We start from the raw sequence: 23836 nt of genomic DNA, 5'->3' as shown, positions 1-23836 counted from the left end.
AAAGTGGTGGCATCATTTTCGGGAGTTGGATTTGGATCGACTACTCATGATTCCTAAATGTTTTATTCGCCTGAATCTCGATACTCCACATTGACATTTCTCGTAGCTTTCCAACTAAGATTCCCGCTTTCAAATCAGCCTCTCGAGTCTTACGCCGACTTCCCTTTCCTGAGAAGTGCGACACGAGGCGTTCCTCGTCTCGGGGACAGCAAAGGGGCTTGAAAAGAGGACGCTTGAAGACGGGAGAAAAGTAGCTGAGCGTGCAGCTCAAACCGCACGGTGAGTTTCCCCGACTTCAAGTAAGTATGTTCCCGCGAGCGCTTCCATTAGGATCCTTTGCGGCGTCAAAGCAGGTTAGCGCACTCGAGCCAATACATCAAATGTCAATACAGACAATTCCACGTCATATGAAAATATAGCGACTTTTGGCCACCAGACTTACGTTTCAGAGAGGTTGAACACCTTCTGGGAATCCCCGCTCTGGATGTGATATGCGATGGGGTCGTTTTCTCGGTCGGTGGCCTGGAGGGAGAAAAGAACGTCGGGCCTTTAAAGGTGCTAAAATGCCATTAAGGTCCAAGGCTGAGCGGCCGAATCGAGCATGAACATATGGATGGGTAGATGAAGAAAGAATCAAGCAAACAAGGACGTTCCGACTAGTATGTACAGCATTTTTTTAAGTTTGGGTGAGGTGAGAGAGGCTCATTTTTGCACCGACGTCAACAACTCACCTGCATATTGAGCAGAATGGCGCCGATCCTCGTGGCCTCGCTCACCTCCAGGTTGTACGTGAGCAGAGGGAATCGCGGTGGACTCTGGTTGTTGGGTGGCAACACTTCGATATAGACGGTTGTGATGGAGCTCCTTGTAAGAGGAGAGTTAAAGAAAAAAAGAAGAAATTTGAGTTCAGCATCCCAGAAGGGAACTGGCGTGGAGGCTAGCGTACCTTCTGAGGGACTCTGGCGCGTTGTCAGACGCCTTGACGGTCAGCGCGAAAGATCGTCCGACGGCGAGGCTGACACCGGGCGCCACTGTGATGCGGCCCGTGCGATTGTTAATGACAAAATGTCCCTGAGCCCCGGCCAGGATCTCGTAGGTCACCAGTCCGTTTAGCCCCTCGTCAGCATCTTCCGCCGTTAACTTTTGACGCAGGAAGACAGAAGCAAACAGAGCGTGAAAATGACTTGAGACAATTTGGATGTCTGGCGACTACCAAACAGAAGAGCCAGTTTTTAAAGCGAAACATGCTGCGTTGACGATAAATCCTCATCGACAATCGAGATCAATAAAGCTTTGGATCGCGCTTTGATTTCAAAACGACCGGATCAGCCAATGATTCGACGGCATCAAACATAAAACCTGCCTGCTTACACACGTTTCATAAAGGCGGCATATAAAAACCAGTTACGCGCACACACTCAACACGCCACGACCGCTGGCCTCATTTCGTCGAGGCCAAACGGACATTTCTTTAAAACAGATTAAAGTCGACCTTTCCAAGTCAGACAGAAAGACATACGAGCGCAGTCGGACTCCGAACAAAAAGGAAATGAGAAAGATGGAACTCCCTGCATGAGTGGATTTGGCCAAATGGGGTTATGGATTTAGATTTTGAGGACGGCCTGGTTATTAATTGGCGGCGGCATGTTTGTGCACAGCTGCAATCAAACAATGATATTTAAAGCCAGCGCAATCAGCGGAGACAATGTCCCCAATCCAATAACATAATCAGAGTAGGTAGATCGGGAAAAAAAATTAAAAATCCAATTGTACGCATGCATCGTATTTTTTTCTTTTTTTTTTTTAACTGCATCGTTTTGCATTGTGGATTTCCGTCCAATCAGATGTCAGCCTCTACGTGTCTCCATGACAATCCGATCTGGTCTTCAAAATCAATATTTTCTTCAAGCAATCACATTTCAAATCAACTAGTCATGGCTTTCTGAAGTCAGAATTTTTTTTTCTTTACCTGCAGCACCGTCTCGCCAGGTTGCATGTCTGTGAACAAGTCCACGCTGTATGACACCTGAGCAAACGTGGGCGTGTTGTCATTGGCGTCGATTACTAAAATGTTGACGGTAACGGGGCCGCTCCGTTGGACGCCGTCCGACGCCACCATCTGTGCGGGCGACACATATTACACATGGTCGATTCGCTGCCAGACAGACGATAGAGTTGACGAGAAAAGCACAGATATGATTAGAAAGCAGTTGCATCAGAACCACCCGAAGATTATTAAAAGAAGAACAAAAGGCAAACAAGTTCTGGCTGTGTCATTTATTTATATTTGAAGACGCTCGCTCCCTTTACGATTGCTTTTTTTCCCATCTGCCCTTTGCCAGATGAGAAATACCGTATATGCAATAAAACAAGTGAGTGAGGTTTTATTGCATATTTGCGTTTGTCAAGAGAAAGATGCGTTTATCAAATTGAAAAGTTTACAAGCAGCTTGTAGGAGAGATATTAAGGGTGCTGGTAGAAAGCTTCACTTGCAGGAAAGCTTATAAAACTGCAAATGTGGTGAGTAAAGCAATAGAAGAAAATGAGAGAATCAATTCTCGGATGGTGTGCCCGATTTGACCTTGGTTTCTCATTTAGAACCTATAAAAAATCCCTAATCTTTTTAACGGAAAAAGGGTAGCATTTTAAAGACAAGTCCAAGTAGATGGAAATGACGTTAGCCGCCCACTGGCTAATTGCTACTGCGCGTTGTTAAAATAAATGAACAGCTTTAAATGTTGCACATCACCGAAAATGTACTTTTTAATGGCTTGTTGACAAAAAAAAAAAAGAAAGTTCTGCTAAAAAGTCACAGGGTGGAAAACTACAGTACAATAAAGTACAATTTATACAGACAGTATATTTACTTCCCAGACCTGTCTGTTTTGGTGTAATTCCACTGTCGGCCACAAGATGGCATTTATAGACACCATATTTGAGAGAAGAGTGAAAACCTATTTTAAATTCCTCCCAACCAAGTTTTTGCTGAAAATTATTGACCGCGTAATGGTTAGTCCTGCTTTTTTATGCCGACACAAACTGACGGCTATAGAGCCATTTTATAATGCACATACAGTGCCGTCGAATGCCGACTAAAGGTCCTAATGTGAGCGACGTGCCCTGCCCCCGACTTTGCTTCTGCTCTGACCTTCAACTCAAACGTACAAACAAGATGAGACTCAGGTCAAAGGTCAGCGGTAATTAACTGCGGCAAGTAGCAAAGGGAGCGTACCGTGAAGGTGTAGGTCATCTGCTTCTCCCGGTCGACGGGTTTCAGCAACCTCAGGTAGCGGATTATGCCGGCCGAGGTCAAGCTGAAGACGTCCGTTTGGTCGCCCAGGGTTATCTTCAACATGGGGTCTTGAGTCTTTCAGCAGGCGAGATGCGGAATACAGCAAGAAACGGGTTACCATGGCGACGTGAACGCTTCGTCTCTCTTCCGAAGATGACGATAGCAGATACGTGATCCTCATAGCGGGGGATCGATGTGTTTTTTAACCCGACCATATCACTGAAGTAATGATTCAGACTCAAACGGGAACCTCGAGTTTCCACAAAGGAAAATACGACGCGCGCTCTTGATGAACAATAGCTTCGGCAGAAGCAGACGACGTATTTGTTGTCGGTGCGTTCGATTAGCATCTGCCACTCTGCTTTGGTGAACATCACAACAGAAAGGATTATCGATTGCGTCGCGAGTCTCTGCACTTCACATTTTCCCCTAAAATGCGTTAAAGAGACGTTTGGAAAGGTGAACTGAGGACTCTTAGAGAAGATATATAATTGTAAACGCAAGCAAAGTCAACGGCACCACAGCAAAACACTCCAATACAACACACGCTTGCGCGGGAGTCAATAAAATATTGACATTTTTATATCACCATCTCCACCCGCTTGTCAAAATATAAGGTACACCTTCACAATATGATGACAGCTGTGTCCAGATTGCTGGCCTTTAATAATGCTCAGTTTACAGCGGTATCTTTTTTTTTCTTTGCTCGATTCAGTCATTAAATTGTGTAGGTGTACATTTTGAGTATGTCCATCATCTTAATAGCCTTAAGCGCTTTCCCATGCATACGATGGAGAGATGTCCTGAGGTGGACTGCAGATCCAACCACTAATCTGGGGCCTCATTAGCTAGCAAACGAATCGTAGCCTTTACAATCTGGACTAAATTTGCACTTATTAATCAGACAAGTGTCAACGTGGGTGTACTGTACATTTTCGAGCACACTCGACCAAATTGAGCTAAAAATGCTGATTTAGTACCGTATCGTTAGAACAACTCAAGACATCCCCATGGTAAGATGAATTCTGTATATGTCGAGCTTTTATCAGCCTCCCTTTTACCTACAGGTGTATCACCGGGGGCCAGCTACGATGATGACAAACAATGAAAATGACTCATAAATGGAGATTAAATATGGATCATTATTTTACAACGTGTTTGGAAATGATTACGATCGGTCGGTGCCTCAGGTGGGACGATCGTTACCTCCTCGATGTCGTTATCCAACGCCACGATCCCCAGCGGCGTGGTGAGGTTGACCCCGGCCGAGATGGTGGTGCCCACCGGGGACGACTCGCTCACGTAGCCCTGGTAGGTGACAAATTGGAAGTACGGCGCCTGGTTGTTCTCGTCGAGGATTTCCACGATGAGGTCGGCGTAGGCCGGCAGGGGGTGGCCGTTGTCCTGTTCGGCCTGAAATAAAAAACAATGGTGCTTTGAGGTCATTCTTCTTCGCTAACTTTTATTCATTGAAAAAACCAACCTATTTCTTGTCTAATATAATTTGGCGCCATCTGGTGGTGACATATGGTTACAACGTAACTAAGTTGAAGATAATGGAGGAGTTTCATTCACATAGGCCATAGCGTCGTCTAAAAGAAAATTAGCACTTGGTTGCTATCTAGTGGCAAAATGGGGTCTTCATAGTTAGCGCGGACGCCATCGTCTACGCCAGCGGCGCCGGACTGCAAAAGGCAACGAGCTGAGTTTGAAAAGTAAACAAGTCTATCAGTCAGCGCACGCACATAACTCACAATCAATGCAACCGTAGCGGATTGTCTTTGATGAGTCCGCCCGAAACTTATAAATTCAATTCCAACTGTTACTTTGTATTTGGTTGATCCATTTTGGTACCGTGAAGGTCCACTAAATCAACTTTGAGACTCCATCTGTCCATTTTGTAAAAAAAATATTAAAATCGGTGAATATTTGCCATTCAAATAAAATTGAAATTTAACCCAATGTCAGGATCGAAGCGAAGCACCGATCTTTGTCGTGCCATCGATTTTTATAACGTGCGTGTTATCCTATGCGACTGTTCCCATAATGTGACTTGAGAGCAGCCCGAGCGGATCAAACTAAAGCGCTCTATCCAATCAGCGCCCGCCATGCCACCCACACCGAGGAAACGTCGGAAAAACACAAACGAGAGACTGTGGGCGGGTGGGGAGTGAGGCAACATCAGTCGACGCCATGACCTGAAACTAATTAGGCACGCGGGCTCGATTTTGCCGAGCGGCGTGACGAGTGTCGCTCGGGCTATCGTGATTGCCGCTAATTATCGAAAAGCGCGCGTGACGATTCCATATTGCCGATTATACTTGGCGCTATCGGCTGATATGACAACCTGGTTTCATTGCCGCCGCAAGGTCACATAGGACCGCTCGCCCACAATCTCCTTAACCCCGGGGAAAAGACAGACTTGCAGTGTTCTCCTGAGAGTCTACTCCTCAGCCGGGTTGCTGTTTCTGGCAAGCGGAGCCAAATGAACTCTGCCTCGTCGTTACCAAGTGGGAGATTCAGCTGCCTATCGCTCGCTGGCGTGTCTCCCAAACGCACCATCTCACCGTAGATGGTTTTGTTTTTGTCGGCCCCGTGTATGACGAGACCACTCGCCCTCCATTTGTTCTTTGATACGGAGAATCCTCAAGACACCAAAGTCTAATTTTCACTCTTGGTCTTCAGAGGCCGTTCTTAAATGTCAATCAAAACTCCAAGCGTCCTTTGTATCGCATGTATTTCTAGTGCTTCCCCTTTTAGCTTCTTTTCTGATCTTTTTGGGTGGGGGCGGGGTTCCATCGGTTGAGATTAAGATTCATGCGAGAGAAGCGAATTTTTTCCCCCCCCTCGTGAATCGTCACATCTACTTCGGTTCGATCAGCAAAGCGGCTCTTGATAGCCTTCAGCGGTTGAAGCTATCTTTGTGGAACAGGTGGACTCGCCATCTCAAAGTCAACTAAATCAAAACATCAAGCAAGATGGACATGGTCTTGCTTAGACCCTAACCTAAGGTTACAAACAGGACCAGCTCTGCAATCACTTTGATATGAACTGGAACAGCACTAGTGGAGCAGCACAAGTAGCGATACAATTGTGTCTTGGAGGAGGGAAACATCTAAAGCGGACCTCGAATTGCGATACAAACTGGTTCAGCATCAAAATTAACCTTAACACTGGGACAGAAAGCAGATCAGGCCCAGGGTTGCTTTTGTTTATATTCCGCAGAACAAAGGAGACAAAAGCAGCCGTGCTGATGCAACATTAATGAGCACATTCCAATTCATCCTTTACCTTAATAACAAGCGTGAACCTTTGATACAAGTCCCTGCTGATGGGCTGCAGGACGTGAAGCTCTGCCGTGGTTTTGTTCAAGGAGAAGTACTGAGGATACACGGCCGGATGGCCTGCGACGAAGAAGAAAGAAAAAAAAAATAAAGCTGAGAAAAGATGGAGCAGCAAGAGTGATCGTTCAAAAGTCAAAGCGTGTCGTCGCGGCAGAGGTGAGGAAGATTAAATGAGTGAAAATCAATGGCGAGGGCGACGTGATGAACTTACCAACCAAGATGAAGTAACGCACGCCGGGCCTGTCTGACGGCGGTTGGATGTTTCTGTCCATGTCCACCGCCCGGATGGGAGGGGTCACATTGAGAGGGTTTAATTTGCTCTGCGGTCAGAGGACGAAAAGGCAGATGGTGAATGTCTTCGAAAATAACCGCGTGTATCATTATGCGGAGAATCCAAGTTTAGTCGTACGAAATTTGCAAGGCTGTGTGTTGTTGTGTACGGTAAAGCCAGACAATTTATTCCATTTCGGTTTTTTGTTTGTCTGTATCAGATTGGAGCTCTTTTGAAAAGAAAGTCTCCCCGTTTAACGAAATGAGCCCGAAGCTCCGCCCGCTGATATTCTTCTCATACTAAACGTTATCCCACTTTGGTCTGCGCTGGGAAAGGATTACGCTAGTGCCTTCGGAAAACAACACTACAAGCATATATCGTCCCTCTTCCTCTTTGTAGCTGCAATTGAAATTTTGAAAATCCCCCAAAACGTTATCGGCTGGCTCTGACTTGGACGCTACCGGCCGTCTATGGTACTGGCACCAAATAATGTTAAAGTTACAGTAGTATGCACACAGACATATATGAACATTTTTTAATTGATATGCCAAATGTGTCTCTCTTCGCCACGTCCACAAATATAGTTGTTTAAAAATGCCGTTTTTTGGTCAGTTTATGTTCCACTTGATCTCGTTATGGATTATTCCAAATGTCAACTTATTTTCGTTAAGGGCAGGAGAAAATTCTATTTACACGCATTGCCCGACTTCATACGTCAAATATCGACGTCGGTGTAAACGAAGCCGCTGCGCGACCGCCGCGAAGAGAGCTTTCCAATTAGCACGCTTCATGACGCTCGCCGATAACAGCGTTGCGCATCGAGGTAAACGTATTTGCAACGGCGCGGTCGGGCACAGGCTGACATCCTCGACAACAATTAAGCAGCTTTACTAGATCTTAACATATAGCTTAAGGGGAATATGTTTAGCACGTCATATTTTCAGAGCTGTTCTTTCGATGCAAGTGAATAGGGGAGAGAGAAAAAAAAAATCATCGCTTGGCTTAGTCAGACACATGCCTCTCCAAAAATGTCTGAGTACATAAAAAAAAAAAAAGAATTCGCTCCCCCAGGGTGTATATTTATATCTCCCAGCTCCGGGGTAAGCCTCACAGCTCTCCCTCGGAAGCCCTCTCGCTTTTACACTGTCTGGAGGTGTGCTAAATCCAATCCCCCTGGCTCGGCACAATGATGATTAGCTTTAATACCCTCCTTCAGTGGTCATTATACACGAGAGTCGGGAGCCCGGCGTTATTTCACATCGCCTTAATAGCAGCCGTCGCTCCGTTGTGATTAATTACAACGCAATCATCAATTAGGAGGAGACAGAGCTCCCACCGGGGGCGACGCTCTGCCGTGATGTTGGGAAAAGAAAAACAAAAAACCGAGCTGGGGGGACAAAAGTACATTAAAAAGTCTCAATGCTGCTTTCAGCTCATGAGTATTCTTTTTTTTTTCAAGAAAATTGGGCAGCATTGACAAAGTGGCTTGAGAATGGCTTGAAACTTCAAAGTCACAACTCGAGATGCACTTGAGACTTGCACGAGTGACTCGTTGCTCTTTGCTATGCCGGAAAAAAAAATTTGCACATTCAGCACGACTACAACATCAGTCCTAATTGAAGTCTGTCACACGCAGCGCTGAGGTGGGAACAAGCAACCAGACGACGGGTTTGGGGGGGGGGGGGGGGGAGCTTTTCTTCCGGTGAAGGATTAGCGCCCGCTTCTATGCCTGCCGCTTGAGAGCAGGGGCGAAGCTTTTATGATGAATTATACAGTGAGTACATCACAGCAAGCTCGGCCGACTAAACAACTGTGGCTGGCTCGTACGTCATGTTCCGGAGTCAAACGGAGGGAAGGCACATCCGAACGTCGATCGCGGATCGACGAGAGTGTATCGGCCATCCGATGGGTCTTACCGGTTGGGTGAGTTCGGGGATGGCGGCGCGGTAGGTGAGGGGGTTGCAGTCGTGGGTGTTGTTGACCAAAACGCACGGGAGGAACATGGGTCCGAGATCGTCGCCGTCTAAAACGTCCACCGTCAACGTGGTGGTGGCCGTGCGTCTGTTGGGAGGGTACGGCGCCCGGTCCTGGAAGCGGAACAATTTTTCAAATAGTCATCCTCTATTAAAAACGTTTTTTTTTTAACTCCCACCTCAATAATCCTAATCTCTAAGCGATTGTTCCCAGAAAGGCAAACACTGAGAACTGAGTGCTTGTGAAGGAAGTTCACAGAGTCCAAGTCTAATTCAACTTTTGACACACAGCGAGAGAGTTCTTGTAAATCGTAGGCTTTTCTTCCATTTCGTTTTCGGGAGAGCCTCTCAGGAGCTTCTTTTGAAACGCTGAGTCATGCCATCGCCCCGCCACCCTTGGAAAGAATAAGATCAGCCGCACAATGACCATCGGCGGCCGTAGCCTAAATCTTCAATCCTGATGTGTTTAATCTCATAAGTTTACTTCTTAGGGTGACTTATCGCTTTGTTATAATGAAATCAGACCCCCGGCTGTGAAATATTTACTGGAACGGAGCCCGGCCGGAGTCGTTTATTTTCCCGTCGGAAAGCCGAGGGCCAATGATCTTGGCCGCTTTAATGGCATCATTAGGATGACTTGTTTTGATATGTTCTGCACAGCGCCGGACATTACACATCCTTAAGTAGGACTTCAATCAACTCTGTCATGCAAAGTTACTCGCAAAGTGCCAAGGGCGTGAATAACCCAAGTCACGGCAGTACGGGTCATGACACACGCCGTCAAGGCTCTAACTTCTATTATTTTGTGTTTCGTAAAATAACCCGGGGGACTCGTGTTGTGGCCGGCGAACGAGTGCCTCCCTTCCCGTCTTTGACCTTCTAAGGAAGGGGGAAATGTGATGGTTTCATTTGTTCCTCTCGCACACCAACTGTATGTTAAAGTTAATCTCTCCTTGACCATCACCATCAATTATTCCTCCAGCGTAGGTGACTATATTCTTTCCTTATGTTCACCATTAATAATGCCACGGAAAAGTTGATCTTTGAGCTGGAGGAGCATCACAGACCAAGTGTACATTTGCATCAAATTGAGTAGTAGAGCACTTATACGGGTGCTTGGAGCTAAATTGAAAGCCTGGACCACTTACGTTGGCTTGGATCAGAACCAGGTAGCGTGTTCTCTCCTCGTAGTTGAGCCTCTCAGCGAGAACGATGTGTCCCGACAGGGTATTTGCCACGCTCACCGTGCTGTTGGATTCCTGCAAGGAGCCGTGAAACGACAAGAAATGACGGAGGCGTGACTAATGAGTTAGCGACAGCTGAGGAAGTCTAGCAAGGTTAATCGCGACGCGATTTCGACTTGGCTCAGTTTGGGGCTGTTGGATCTCCGCTACTTTGAATACACAAGGTTGGCCAAGAGTAATAGATTTGATTTTTAGCATTTCTAGCAATTAAAATATTAGCTTAACACAAAATATAGCATGTTAGCTTCACACAAAATATAGCATAGCCACGCTTCAACAACAAAACAAGCAAGAAATGGCACCAGGCTACTACCGGTTCAGTAGCTTAGCAACCACTGCCAAATAAGGGCATGTTTCCGCCGAGGTGAGTAGTAGCCAATGGGAAAGCGTCGTGGGAAAAGTGCAATACAATACCGGGTCATTGGCATTGTAGAGAACGCTGTATTCTATATGTCCATTGGGCCCATCATCGATGTCGGTGGCTCCATTTCTTCCCGAGAAGCCAGTAAATATGGTCGTTCCCACCGGGGTGAGCTGTAGGAGTGAAAATATACGAGAGACTGGAGGGGAAAGTCACGTCAGCAGCTCTTCTGATCTCCTGTTGTGTTTTTGTTATTGTTAAGAGCGCCTATGCACGCTCATCGCCATTACGCCATGCCATTAGCAGACACGACCGAGCAAATCAAAAAAAGGGGAAAACATTGCCGTCAGCAGCCGGGGCCGCAGCTGAGGGCTTATGTGCACTGCTGACAGAATAATAAAAGTAAGTATGAGAATCAGCGGCGATCCCCGGAGCCGTCGGCGCGGGCCGGGGGAGAGCATTTGTGCGCCGTGACTCACACGACGACGCGGTGATAACACAGCGGACCTTGAGCGTATGCAAGCGAGGCGAGAGTCAAAAGTGGAGATTGATCACAACCCTGCAGGGGAATTATCATCCGACGCTGTGGTTGCGGAGGAGGCGATGGAGACGCAGAGGTGACCACGCAGCGTGCTGGAGTAAACTTGCATAATGGCCTGCTGAACCTTCACAGCTTGAACGTACTCGCGGCAAATGAAACCCATGCGCCAGTTTGCATAAAGAGAGCAAATATGGACATATCAAGTGGAAGGAAATTAGGATTAATAAAAGGCCCTCCAGGACGAAAGAGCCAGTTTAGGTGAAAATTCCAAGACTTGCACTTTAGCCAAACAAAGGCCAGCCAACGTGAGTGGCGGGCGTACGGCGTCAAAATTTGATGATGGTTTGAAACATTGAATGAGAAATTGTTGCCTGGAGCTTTCATTTTTATTGTGTTCGCATTTACACATTACAGTTGAAGGCTAATCCTCGTTTTAATTGGACTTCCAAAAAAGCAATTGCAAAGCCTCGTTGCACTACAGGGGAGCAAAAGTGAAACAATAATGCGAAGATGTTAAAAATGGATATTTGTCGGTGTGAAAAACTGCATTTAGCGACTAATTCCAATGTATCAAAAAGTGAAGTGTGGAGAGTCTCTGTCACCTAAACGCAGAATCAGATCGTTTTGTTCCATGGAGAGTTTTTGTCCTTACCTCGTTGACAGCCACATAGTAACGTGGATGCTGAAAACGCGGCGTGTTGTCGTTACGGTCCCTCACCACGATCCGGACCTCGTGCAGAATGACGGTACCGACCAGCTCGTTGGTGCACTGAACTTGAACCACGATGGTGGTGATGTAGTTGGGAGGCTTGGGGGTGAAAAATCAAATCAAAATAATGATTTTGGGTCAGTGTTGTGTGCTATTGTTTGTTTGGCAGTAGCCTCGGGTTATCATGAGCAAATAAGCGATTTGCTTTTATTTTGGAAGCGGCCATTTTCCTAAGTGCAGTCTTTCTATCGGAGCTACGCTGTCGGCATTTTTGAAATGGTCTCGTTGTCAAATGTCTGCATCCATTTTCTCATTAGCAGCACTTTCATCGAAATCGCTCGCTCGATCCATAACAACGAAACCAATTGTGACATTTCAGAGAGGCAGCCCTTCATTAAATTGTCGTGCATGGCAAACAAACAAATGTTTCTGTTTTTATTTATTTTAGAATTTCAGTCAGACTCTGCAGCCTTTTTGTTTTTTTTAAATACAGCATTACCTTGACAACGAGACGCTCATATTTTTCTTCAAAATTGACTTCAATAGACTTGAGCTGCAACCAAGGTTGTTAAAAAAACATTAGGCAGAATGATAACGCAAGAAAAACACGACAGATGCCCAAACCAAAAGAAAAAAAGATTTCAGATTTATCTACACTGCCCATGACAAAAGCAGTAAGGAGACAAAGCGGAACATTTTGTTTAATCTCGTGATTGACGTTCTTCCACACTCCCTGTCACAGATAATTGCTTTTTACCCCGATTGACCATCAAGGTATAAAGGCTTTAATTAGTCCAAAATTGCAGATCGCTAATTGAGCCTATCAGGCGTGTCAAGTTTGATTTATGACCTCTCTTATCTAAAGATGGATGTGAACGTGGGCCAAATGATGACAAAATGAGTCAAAAAAAAAGGAAAATGTTGCTCGCGAGTCTGAATAGGTTTCTATTTCCTCTGGTTTGTTCCTCACAAACATGGCCAAAGCATTGAAAGGAAGGGGGGAAAAAAAAAAAAGCAAGCCGATTTATTGCGAGGAGCCAGAGTGGCTATTAATTTCTATTTAATCTATTCTTAATTTTAGTAGCTCCCCACTATTCTCTGGGTTTAAGAATTAATGACCTCAATAAAGAACAGGCTGGAGTTACGATGAATATCAAATAAGTGCGTGTTTATAAACCTTTAATCACCAACCAGAAGAGCGCTTAAGCCCGGGCCAGAAAAAGAAACCGATACTTCCGTAAGGCAAATAGATCTTAACGAGAGACTATTCTTATTTAATTACTAGAGGATAAAAGCGAACCAAAAAGGGTCCATACGTTGGGTCCATTTTGATTTTGTCGCATACTTACATCTCGGTCCAAAACGCGGCCGGTGCTGTTTAGGAAAAGCCTCTGCCGCGTGGGTTCCAATATGACCCAATAGTCGTGGTTGTCCAGTAAAGTCAACGAGATGGTTCTGCCCGGGTCCTGGGCGCGGCCGTTTATCTGCATGTTTTCCACCAGAACCGTGCCTGAAAGCAAGATTGAGTAGAATTCAGTGCAGGGAGAACATTATTCACTCATTTGTGAGTATTTTTGAAAAACAATTAAACAATATTTGCAAGATGCCACAACTAAAATTGTTTCGAACGGTCTTTATTGACGTCTACTCGAGCTTCATGGAAAGAAATTGTTTCTTGGCACCAAGAGGATTTATGATGGCAGCGAGGCACTACTTTTGTCTAAATTCATCTCCTCAACTCACTTCAACATGATTGTTTGGTTCCAAGATGCCACAAAATGTTCCCAAAGTAACGGTACTTCCCTATTACCGAACTCTTGATGTGAATGTGTCCAGTTTCGGCCATGTTGGAATAAAGAAACCTTTCATGTGGCCGTTAACGATTAGCCCGAAGGCGGCCGGCACGTCGGCGTCAATGGCTAACCTTGTAATTGCTATCGATTGAACTTGACCACAGGATCGCCGCCGTCCCGGACAGCTTTCGCCCTCCTGCTGAAGGCTCTGTTTTTTCCAAGAGCTGCTAAGTCACTTGACTTTTAAGTGGCGCCATTAGTCCATTAATTAAATAACTTTGGCCTGAAAGAATAACAAGAAAACTTCGGATCAATAGTGAAAACACTGATAGCTTAGTCGTCTGAGACCTTTCGGTTCTCTTGCGTTAGCGCAACGTTGCCATGTAAACAATCACGATGTCATCATCATGGCAGCCGGTGCGTTTTTTTCTGTTAACCTCAATTATCTCGCCCGATGAAACATATGATGTCTTTATCCAACCTTCATGCCCAGATAACTTCACATAGCAGATGTCAGGGGCTACAATGCGCAACCTTGCTAAAACCTCACCATGGCTAAATTAAGATGTGTTAGTGCCATAGAAGCTTTCCAAATGCTTAATTGGGGCTAATAGCTTTGGATATTTTTTTGACAAGACGTAACACGTGTTGCATCTGCGCCAACGGATATAAGATGAAGTAAAATACTTCAAAACAAAAATGGGTTAGCAATCTAAAATCAACACACCCCTGCCAAATTCCAAGTCAGGCACTTTCAATGGCAGCTATGAGGACTCCCTTTTTTGCAACGTGAATTTGAACAGGACATTGCAAATTCTGAACACACCCCTGATATAAGAGGGTGTGTATACCTATGCAACCAAACTGTTATTTTTTTTTTATTCATGACAGTGAAAATGTTTTTAAAAGATTTCACACATTTTTTATACCACAAAAACCTTGCAACCAAACAGGGGTGTGTAGACTTTTTATATCCACTCCATACACTTTTATAGATCCCTTCAGTGCCTCACTCATGGGAGCCTTGACAAGCGGTTCTTATCTGACACATTTTACAGCAAGGTGCATCCCGTACCTACAAATCATGTCCTGCTCATGATGGTCACAGTATTTTTGGACATTTTTGGACTATTATACTCCCAGCCTTTGTTCCAAATCAAGTCACTGAGGACATAGTATAATTTAGTGTGAACATTATTGCAACGCGGACTTCCCTTAGCAATTTCCAAGCAAAGCACTTAAAAATACTTCAGGGGAGCAAATAAAAGTCCGGCTGGATCCATGCCTTAATCTGCTCTTAGTCATCAACTCTCAAGTAAACATTGAACTGTTAAGAGACAATCAAGTCCGAGTCCTTACCGAAAAATGGCCTCTCACTTTTATAAACAAAGCATTGTTCAAATTAAGACTTGTTGCCAAGTTATTACTTGGACGCGAGAGGACCAGGCTTCGAGCAATAATTCCTGATGAGCAGTGTATGCATTAGGCAGGATGCTTTCATCTCGCTGTATAAACTCATAAACTTGGGACATGAGTCTTGAAAACATAATTAAATGCTACAGCGTAACCTGTAAAAGGTCAGAACTGAGCTCGGGTAGTATCCGAGTCCTCTGCAGCTTCCAATTCCAAGATGTCGTCGTGATTTACAGCCCGGGGCGTCTCTATTGATAATAAATGTCAGACAGACTTTGTGAGTTTGTCCAGAGTTGTGTTGAAAGACATCCAAAGTATCGTGACGGGCTGCTCGGTCACTAATAAATAATTCTCAATGTTATCGTACGCGGCGAAATCGCACGACGACGGAAATAACATGTCAGTGAATGTCAGAAAGGGTTTCAAAGTCGGCAACAGAAAGCAACGCGGCTATGGAATTGAATTTCAAAATTCATAATTCAGAGTGATTTCAAAGTTTTAAAGCAAAATATCTCATTTCAAAGACAGACGCCACGCCGTCCGTCCCCAACAGCTACAACGTCTGCAAGACTCAAAAATAGCAGGTCTTTGTCTCTCTCTTTTCCAACGACTACAAAGAAAATACAAGAAGCATATGAGCTTCAAGCATCTTCCTAACATTTGAATGATGGAGTGCTCGACGGCTACTTAAGCAAATATCCCAAGTGGGAAAAACTGTCGTCGCCAGAGAACATGTGGAGAAAGTCCATTAGAGCCTTAAAATGGCACACACTTTAAAATTCGAACAATAGCTGTCCATTATGCTGAGGGATTTTAGAAAATCAATTAAAACATGCTTTTATTCCCAAAAAAAGAGTCTTATAAGCTTTTGATCGACAGTCCCAGTTGAAGTTTCGGGGAAAAAAATTAAACAGAAAACAGACACCGTAAAATTCCATAAATGCGCTAACAAAGCTAGCATTGGTAAACAATGCACAACACATGTAGACAGAAAATAGAACTGTCCTTTTTTTTCCCGTAACAAAAAGCTCATTTTCAGCCTGTTTTATTACGACCAAATCATGAAATAAACATTTCTTATTTACGCGACTTCCCGTTGAAAAAGAAAAACGCACTAAGCAGCTATGCTAATATGCAAATGAGGCTAGCCAAGTGAACATTACATCAACGCCGCTTCCTCTATTAAGTGGTGAGAATAAGCACAAATTGAATTACAGCTTGGCGCGCGGGCAATTATGGCGACCATTTATCCACACAATACGCGTTAATTGTGGGCTTTATTTGCATATCAAACAGTGATGGGCTTTGAAAAGACACCTTTGCAACGGGGATAGACAATTACTCAATTTGATATTGATTAAATCCCCCGATCATTCAGCCTGACCTTGCAGTAATATTAAGATCAATAAGTATATATTTATTCAGAGCAACTTTTACTAACATAAAAGGCAAACATAAAGCATGACGCGACAATGTGCATGTCGGGAGCTGCACAGGAACGACACAAATCCTCCAACCCCTGCCGACCTTTTGTTTTGCGCTCTAATCCAGGAGCAGGTGCGCGCTAATCCGTTTTTTTTTTTTTTTGTATTGCTGCCATAGCGCCCTCTAATTACATATTGATGACCCCGGCAAGCATCATATCTGGACGTGATCATACAGTGCGCACTACACGGGGAACCTGTTCAACATCTAATGAGACATCTGCGTGAAATTATAGAAAACACGATAAAGAGCGTGCCACGCTCGCTTACGCACATTGTCATTTTCTTTTTTCCCTCCCTGAAAACATTTCTCACCATACACTTTGCAAATGAAGCACACAAGAGCTTGTTTTGCACCGCATAAGCAAATTGGCCACTTGGGCAACGGCAGCATCCAGATGGTTGCTCTCCACCTTGTTTTTGCAATACCCTTCAGAAAAAGAGGAATCGGCCATGTTTTATAAACACGCTGGACTGGGAGGATGAACGATAAGAGGAATTGTTGAGGAAGAAAAAGTGGGATTAATTGCTTGGATGGTTCTGTCTGAAATGACACACACAAAAAAAAAAACTGTCTTAAGGTATGCTAGCTTAATGCTAACACAAAATGGCAAACACCATAGACGAGCTAGTAGCTAGCGTTGCATCTCTGGCTTCCTCAAACACATTTAATGAGCAGTCTGGTGTGGTGCTTAGCCATGCAGAACATGCACGCAATTAAAAAGAGTAAAAAAATAAATAAAAAAAATCTTTAGCGGCTTGTCAGTTATCTTCATGAGAGTGGAAGGACAGACTCCAGCGAAATGGATTTAAATTTGTATAATTCAATTTGGTGGCTATTTTTACAAGGCTGACATTCCCACTATATTTCCTCCAAATAAATCAATAGAAAATGCAATCACCTTATGGCTTCAGGGTGGTTAGTGGGATTAAATGAGGCAGGTTTTATTTTACAGTCAACCAATAAACACGGGAATGCCCCTAATAAAGGATTATTTTCAAGCTTGTAAACAAGACACCAGGTTTTTTTTTATTTAATAGTTTCTTTACACATGGTCAACTCAAAGTCATTAAACTTCACTATGCATTGTTGCTTATCGACTATTTAGCGGCGTTACAAATGATGCTTGTTTATGCAAAGCGATACGAAACTTTTCCACGCGTCCGTTGGCTTCCGTGCTAGCGACTACTTTGACTGACAGCTATGGAATTGAAGAAAATATGCACTCATTTCTTGTAGACTTTCTGAGTTGGGACAAGGTCGTGTTTTTTTTTTTTTCTCTTTTCGAAATTTACTCAGAAAATGGACAGGATATAAACAACTAGAAGGTAAACTAAGGACAGCGTCCAATGAGAGTGAACGGCATCATCTGTACTCTGCTGCGATGCCGTCCTTGTGACATTTCATTACGGATCACGAAGGGGGGAAAAAAAAAATGGCAGTATTCTGTCAGCAGGTACGGTAAACACTCCGGTAATGGAAAAGATCAAATATGGCCGAAGCAATAACCTGCGAGACGATGCCTAATAGTGTAAGTAACTGAATTAAATTGAAGGGAGGATAATGAGTCCAGAGCGACGTCGATCTCTCTCCACTTGCTCGGGCCGGCTCATCTCATTAATTGTTTAAACCGGTAAGATTTCAGAGCTGCCTTGAGACCTTTGAATCCACAAGGCAACTCGGCGGCCACCTGGTACTTTTGCTATGGAGAAAAAAACGAGCCTTTTTAATACAGCTTGCCAGGTAATAACGATCTGCCTTTCAGCTCGCTGCGGCGGTTTAATGACACAAGGTTGCTCTTAACTCCGAGCTCTCTCGAGTGAAACGGCCCAGAACGTTGGCGGGAGAGAGCGCAAAATGGATCCTTAAGGTAAAGGAAAACAGTCCGAAAGAAGTCTGCAGAGCCTCACGTCATTCACGGGTGAAGATGCTCCATCTCGTTCTACCCGACGAGCTTTGCGAGGCTGATTTATGGATCAGCTTTAGAAATGAGCTGAAACATAAAACAGAACCAAAAAAACGGACACGTATGCTGTTTTTCTCCTCTGAATGTTGTCAGTAGCCCACAGTTGATTGGTGAGAGTACTTTAAAGTGAGCACAAGTGCATCAAGTAACGACAAAGTGCTGCGGTCTTGGACTTGCTATTGCCAAAGTGGCTCAAAAGTCTCCCTTCAGAGATTAGATTTAACTTTACCAACTTTGCACGAGACAAAAAGTGCCGTTTAGCTTCTAACCAAAACGGCAAATGGAGCACAAAAGTGCAGAGTGAGTCGGTATCAAATGTGCATTATAGTAATCCAAAGTAATTTAAAACTCTAGTTCGAAACGGTTTACTGTTGGTGCAATGACTTAGGGCCACTGGGACCGAACACCAGAACTTCTCTTTTCATTAAACTTCCAAAAGTTCATTAACATCTAGGCCTTCATTATCCACATAACAGAGAAAGAAACTACCACGCTTTCTTAAGATTGATCCCAGGGGCAGAAAACACAATGAAAACAGAAAGGGTCTCGAAATTGAACCCTGTGGAACACCATAAGACATACCAGGACTGAAAGTAAACAATGTCAACAAGAAAAAATCCAGTCTGTGCCTACCTGGTGTTGCAACTCACCATGATCATTATTCTATACTAATATTTGTTGTGACATTATGTTTGGTGGTCTACAATCCAATTTTTCAAATGCTAAATGTGGCTCGATAAATATCGAGAAATACTGCTTTGCAGCATCAGGCTGCCCGGGACTAAAGTGTTTACTTCTAGTGGGTACTCCCACTCACGCGGCAGTCATTTATCAGCTCAGTGAATCCATCCTGGCACATACAGCATATAAAAAAAAAGAGCTCTAAATTGACTTCTCCTGAATAAAGACCTTTGACAGCGATTATTACTCGTTTCCTATATGCAAGCGTGTACAGTCGAGGCAACAGATGGTACAAATCACAAATTTGCCGAGACAAGATAAAAGCCGGGAGAAAGCGGCCTTGTTTATGGAGACGCTAACTAGCGGTTTGCATCAACCAGATGAAACATTTCATCCAGATACTCCCACTGCTGACAACCACAGCTCTTATCCCCTAAATCGCCCAATCTAATTAACCGCTTCGAATTTATCTGGGAGGCCGAGTAAACAAAAGGAGCTTATAGAAGACAGCTAGGCTTTTTGCGCTTATGCGTACCTGAAGCGTCAGTTTAGATAAATTAAACATTGCATGCTTCATTTGAACTCCTCGACAGCGATATTCCCTCAGACTCTCTCTGAAGTTGCTAAAAAAATATTTGAATCAAAACAAGCAATAAAAAAGATTGCACGGGAAAAGTCTTACTTTTCAGAGCTCGTGTCAAAGGTTGTTGCTGTTTTTGAAGGAATCAAAGAGAATTTCATCACAGACAACTGTTGATAAGAAAATCTAAAGTGCTTTGACAGGTGGAAGAGAACAAGAAACTTCTCTCCTCTTGTTTCTCAAACTAAAACTAAATGTATTCTGTGAAGAGCCCGGGAGAGTTAGAGTGCATGTTTGTTTGTTTTAAAGACAACAACAACCTCAAAATTTTCTCTGAAATAATGTGTGGCAGCTCAACTAGTCCAAACATGTTCTGTTTCGTTTGTGGAATGTGAATTAAACAAACAAACAAAAAAAATCCACCTGTCTATCGTAGTGGGCGGCCATTTTGCCACTTGCTGTCCTTTGAAAATGACATCACCGTTGCCAGGTCTCAGGTCACAACCAATCATGGCTCACCAGTTTTCTGAAGCTGAGCTGTGATTGGTTGGGACCTGAAACCTGACAACTGTGATGTCATTTTCAGTCGACAAGTGGCAAAATGGCCGCCCCCTAAAATGGATAAAAACAGATTGACTCATTGTCCACAAATTATGAATTAGAAGATCGTGTTTTGACTAGTGGGGGTACATGCAACAAACTTTGGGGTTTGATTTCCTCTTTAGGACGGAACCAAGATCCATTTTCAGTTTGACGGTAAACTTGAACTGACATGTTGGACCTCTTTAGCGAGGAAAATACTTGAAACTGAATCCACCATAAGTAGTGCTCTCCATATTGAAGCAATTGATTCAAGAGCTATCAACAAACACTCCCACGCAAGTAAATCAAATCGTGTCTGGAGTTTTGCACCGAGCGAGCAAATTCAAACGGGATTACAATAATTACACTCAGGTGATTGTGTTTTCTTTCTTTTTTATTGCCATATTAAAACTCAGTGATTAGAAAAGACCCGGACAAGGACGCCCTTTTATTGTGCGCCACTTCTCGGCACGCGCCGCGACGCCAATGACGAGGTGAAAGACATTTAGATGGATAATTACTTTGGTCAATAGCGCCGGCTCGGTCTGTTTTACATTCCATTACGGCGAGGACGAACGGTGGGTCGTTTCATCACGGTCGGAAATGAATATAAAGGGACGCCGGAGCCTGAGGGGAGTCCGCTCGCAGGTAAATGAGGAGTTTATGAGCGGGGGGATTAGCGCAAAGCCCACGCGTGCAACGTGCGTCAGCAAGGCTTTCGGCTGTGGGCTCATCTGGCCTCCAAGTGCTCAGCGAAAAACACCAAATTACAGCTGTAGCCGAGTCTATTTATTATAAAAACATTTTGGACATTTGTAAAGTTTCACCATTTTGCTTACAGCCTCAGTCTAGACGACCGTTGTAGCAAAATGTTATTTTTCATCAATTTGGGCTCACATGCCACTGTGACTGAATGACTTTTAGGGTATTTTTATCATTTCAGGGCTCGCTATCCAAAACCGAGCTTATGGCTGATGTCAGGAATGATCGAGGAGCAACTCAAGTATGTCACGTGTGCCTCAAGCATCCACCATTCTCGTGTTGCACATATAGTATAACATCATCCAAGACATTTACACTAATCAGCTCAGCGCACAACAACACTTTTATGATTGCCAACATGTTTGCTAATTTGATAGCACATTGTGGCGCTTTGCTACGTACCGTTTGGGCTCTCCTCGTCGATGGTCACAATAGTAGCTGGGGGGCCGGGCCGGGACAGCTTACACTCTGTCAAGAAAGGAAGACGACATATAATAGTATAATATAATATAATATACGTATATAATATTATAATTTAATAATATACAATATAAAGATTGTAGATTTTAGATATGACCCACAACAACAACAAAAATAGTTCTGTTGAAACATAGGAGCAAAAATTTCACTTTGACATCATAAATCATCATTAAAATGCTTTCCAGTAGTAGTGCAGGTAAAAAGTGAAACTCACTAATAAGGATTCACGATACAATATAACAGACATACTAATTGGAGTAAGGTGGGAACAAAGGAGTTTTTTTCTTTTATTAGACGGTGGCATGGTGGGCAGGGTGACAGTGACAGCAGACAAGCAGGGCGGTCGAAGCGGCGGCATTAAAAAAAAAAAAAACGCAGATGGAGGTCACGCCGGGCGAAATGCGACGAGCTCACGGGACGCAGGTAATGAGAGAGGCCGCCAGATGGGTCGGTGGGGGAGGTAAGCCGATGAAAGCGGGGGGGGGATACACGAGGAGGAAACTAAAACAACAGCCCTCTTACCCTCATATTGCCAGTCTGAAGATGTTAGTAGAGCCAAAGAGAAGCAGAGTAAGAAGCATGAGGAGGGGAAAAAAAGCGAAACAGTTGTGGGAGGGGGGGGGGGGAAAAAGATCATTACAAAGATGAGCAGTTATTAAAGCACCGAGAGGAAAAAAAAAAGGCGACATCGGAGAAATGCATTATGGGTGCACATTTACTCCTGCTGCCGGCCGGGCTTGATGGGGGCAGCGTTCTCAACATGAATCAATTCAAACACTCAAACTCACTCAGTAATTTGTTTTGCTGGTGGAAGAGGATGAAAAGAAAAAGAGTGCTAGCTGTTTCTTTTACTTTACTATCAGGAAAACGGACGTTGAGGAAAATCCATACTGAGAATACATAAAAAAATAATCATTACAAAAACATACATTTAAACTTATAAAGAGACATGGAATCTTCGTGTTGGCGTTTCATTAAAATAAAAATAGTGCTGTGCTGCTATCTTGCGGCATCTTGTTTGAGCTTCATTTAAACAGCCTGAAATTTGAACCCGGATGTGCCAACCATGATTTCGTTATGCCGCTAGCAAATGTTTCGAACCTTTTTACGGTCTGTTCTAAAGGCATTGAATCCCTTGCGGCTTGCCGTCCGATGGTCTCCTCTTACATGACGCCGTGTCATCAGAGAGGCCGAAGTGGTCGGGGAGTGAGTCAGTGACACCGCGTTAAGAGTCACCGTTTCAGGTTTCGCAGCGGCCTGCTGTCCTGCAGGTGCAAGCTGGTGCGGCGTTGTCGTATAAAATATGAATACAGAGCCCATTTTAATCAAGAGCTAGGCCGCGCTGTCGGCAAACAGACGCTCATGGCGCTTCGCCAGCAAATGGCAATAAAAGGTAGCCTAATATGTTATTGTTCATGCATGATTGATTAAGTGAATCTAAATTCGGCTTTAGCGCACTCGCTCCGCTATCTTGGTTTAACACCCGCGTGGTTAATTCCTCAAGTGCACTCACCGCTACCCCACCTCCCAAAAAATAATTAGGCAACCCGCTCCCGTCTGCCGAAATGAAAGCGGAAGTCCGTAATAGGTGCAAATTGAACCAACTAAGTAGATAACGGTCGGTGGAGGCTGAGGAATAAACAAGAGGCTGCATCAAAACTTAAGTATGCAAATGTCTCCATGATGCAGACTAAGTGAGAGAGTGTAAGGCAAGAGTGTGTCAGGGAATGTAATAGTGAAGCGGAGCAATCATATAAACACAGCCGGCGGTATGGACAGTATCTCAAATTGACCTTTAATAAGCAGTGAACCTGAACCTGAATTCCATTGCAAGACAGTGGAGAAACATTACAGGAAGGGGGAAAAACTATTGAGGCAAAGTCAAAATGCATTATTTATCGATCTTTGCCAAGCTAACTTGAATCTAACGTGAAATATGAAAAAGAGAAAATCAATTATTTTACGCTTCAAAAAATGAATGTTAGCCAATGGGACGGTTGCTTTAATTGCACATTTCAAATTCACCGGACGTAACGGGAACATTTTTCCGTCATCTGATTAATTGGGTCAAGTAAAAACTATTACAGCCGAAAAAAAAGGCAGTGAAAAGATAACTTCTGCTCAGTGACATTTACTTGTTGTTGTTTTTTTTTCCTAAAGCAGAAGTTTCCTCTTCCTCCAATTGCCTGTTCTTTCCTGTGGATTCAACTGGAAAAAATAACCTTTTTAAGAAACCGATAAATCAAAGACCTTCCACCGCAGGGTCCAGAAGTTGAAGGACAAAAAAGTTAACAAGCGATACGGTCCAGGAGGGACATCGTTGTAATCGATCATGCAAAGAAAAAGACGAAAAAAAACA

General features: G+C 44.0%; 1 protein-coding gene across 1 annotated transcript in view; it reads right to left on the bottom strand.

Annotated features, from left to right (window-relative positions):
* The window catches only part of LOC133158456 (protocadherin-15-like), a 109412-nt gene that overhangs the window by 46921 nt on the left and 38655 nt on the right, over positions 1-23836 (bottom strand). Inside the window, exons 5-18 of the mRNA XM_061285690.1 lie at positions 21400-21465; positions 13085-13245; positions 11679-11834; positions 10539-10658; positions 10029-10139; positions 8824-8994; positions 6848-6956; positions 6584-6696; positions 4499-4705; positions 3233-3367; positions 1970-2119; positions 947-1140; positions 732-864; positions 443-522 (exon numbers count right to left, since the gene is read on the bottom strand). Coding sequence (XP_061141674.1) covers positions 443-522; positions 732-864; positions 947-1140; positions 1970-2119; positions 3233-3367; positions 4499-4705; positions 6584-6696; positions 6848-6956; positions 8824-8994; positions 10029-10139; positions 10539-10658; positions 11679-11834; positions 13085-13245; positions 21400-21465 — 1906 coding nt within the window. The remainder of the gene's footprint in view (positions 1-442; positions 523-731; positions 865-946; positions 1141-1969; positions 2120-3232; positions 3368-4498; positions 4706-6583; positions 6697-6847; positions 6957-8823; positions 8995-10028; positions 10140-10538; positions 10659-11678; positions 11835-13084; positions 13246-21399; positions 21466-23836) is intronic.

Source organism: Syngnathus typhle, linkage group LG8, assembly GCF_033458585.1.
Source record: "Syngnathus typhle isolate RoL2023-S1 ecotype Sweden linkage group LG8, RoL_Styp_1.0, whole genome shotgun sequence".
In the NCBI taxonomy this organism is placed as follows: Eukaryota; Metazoa; Chordata; class Actinopteri; order Syngnathiformes; family Syngnathidae; genus Syngnathus; species Syngnathus typhle.
Note: the sequence above shows the minus strand (reverse complement) of the source record. Positions and strands in the feature narration are given on the sequence as shown.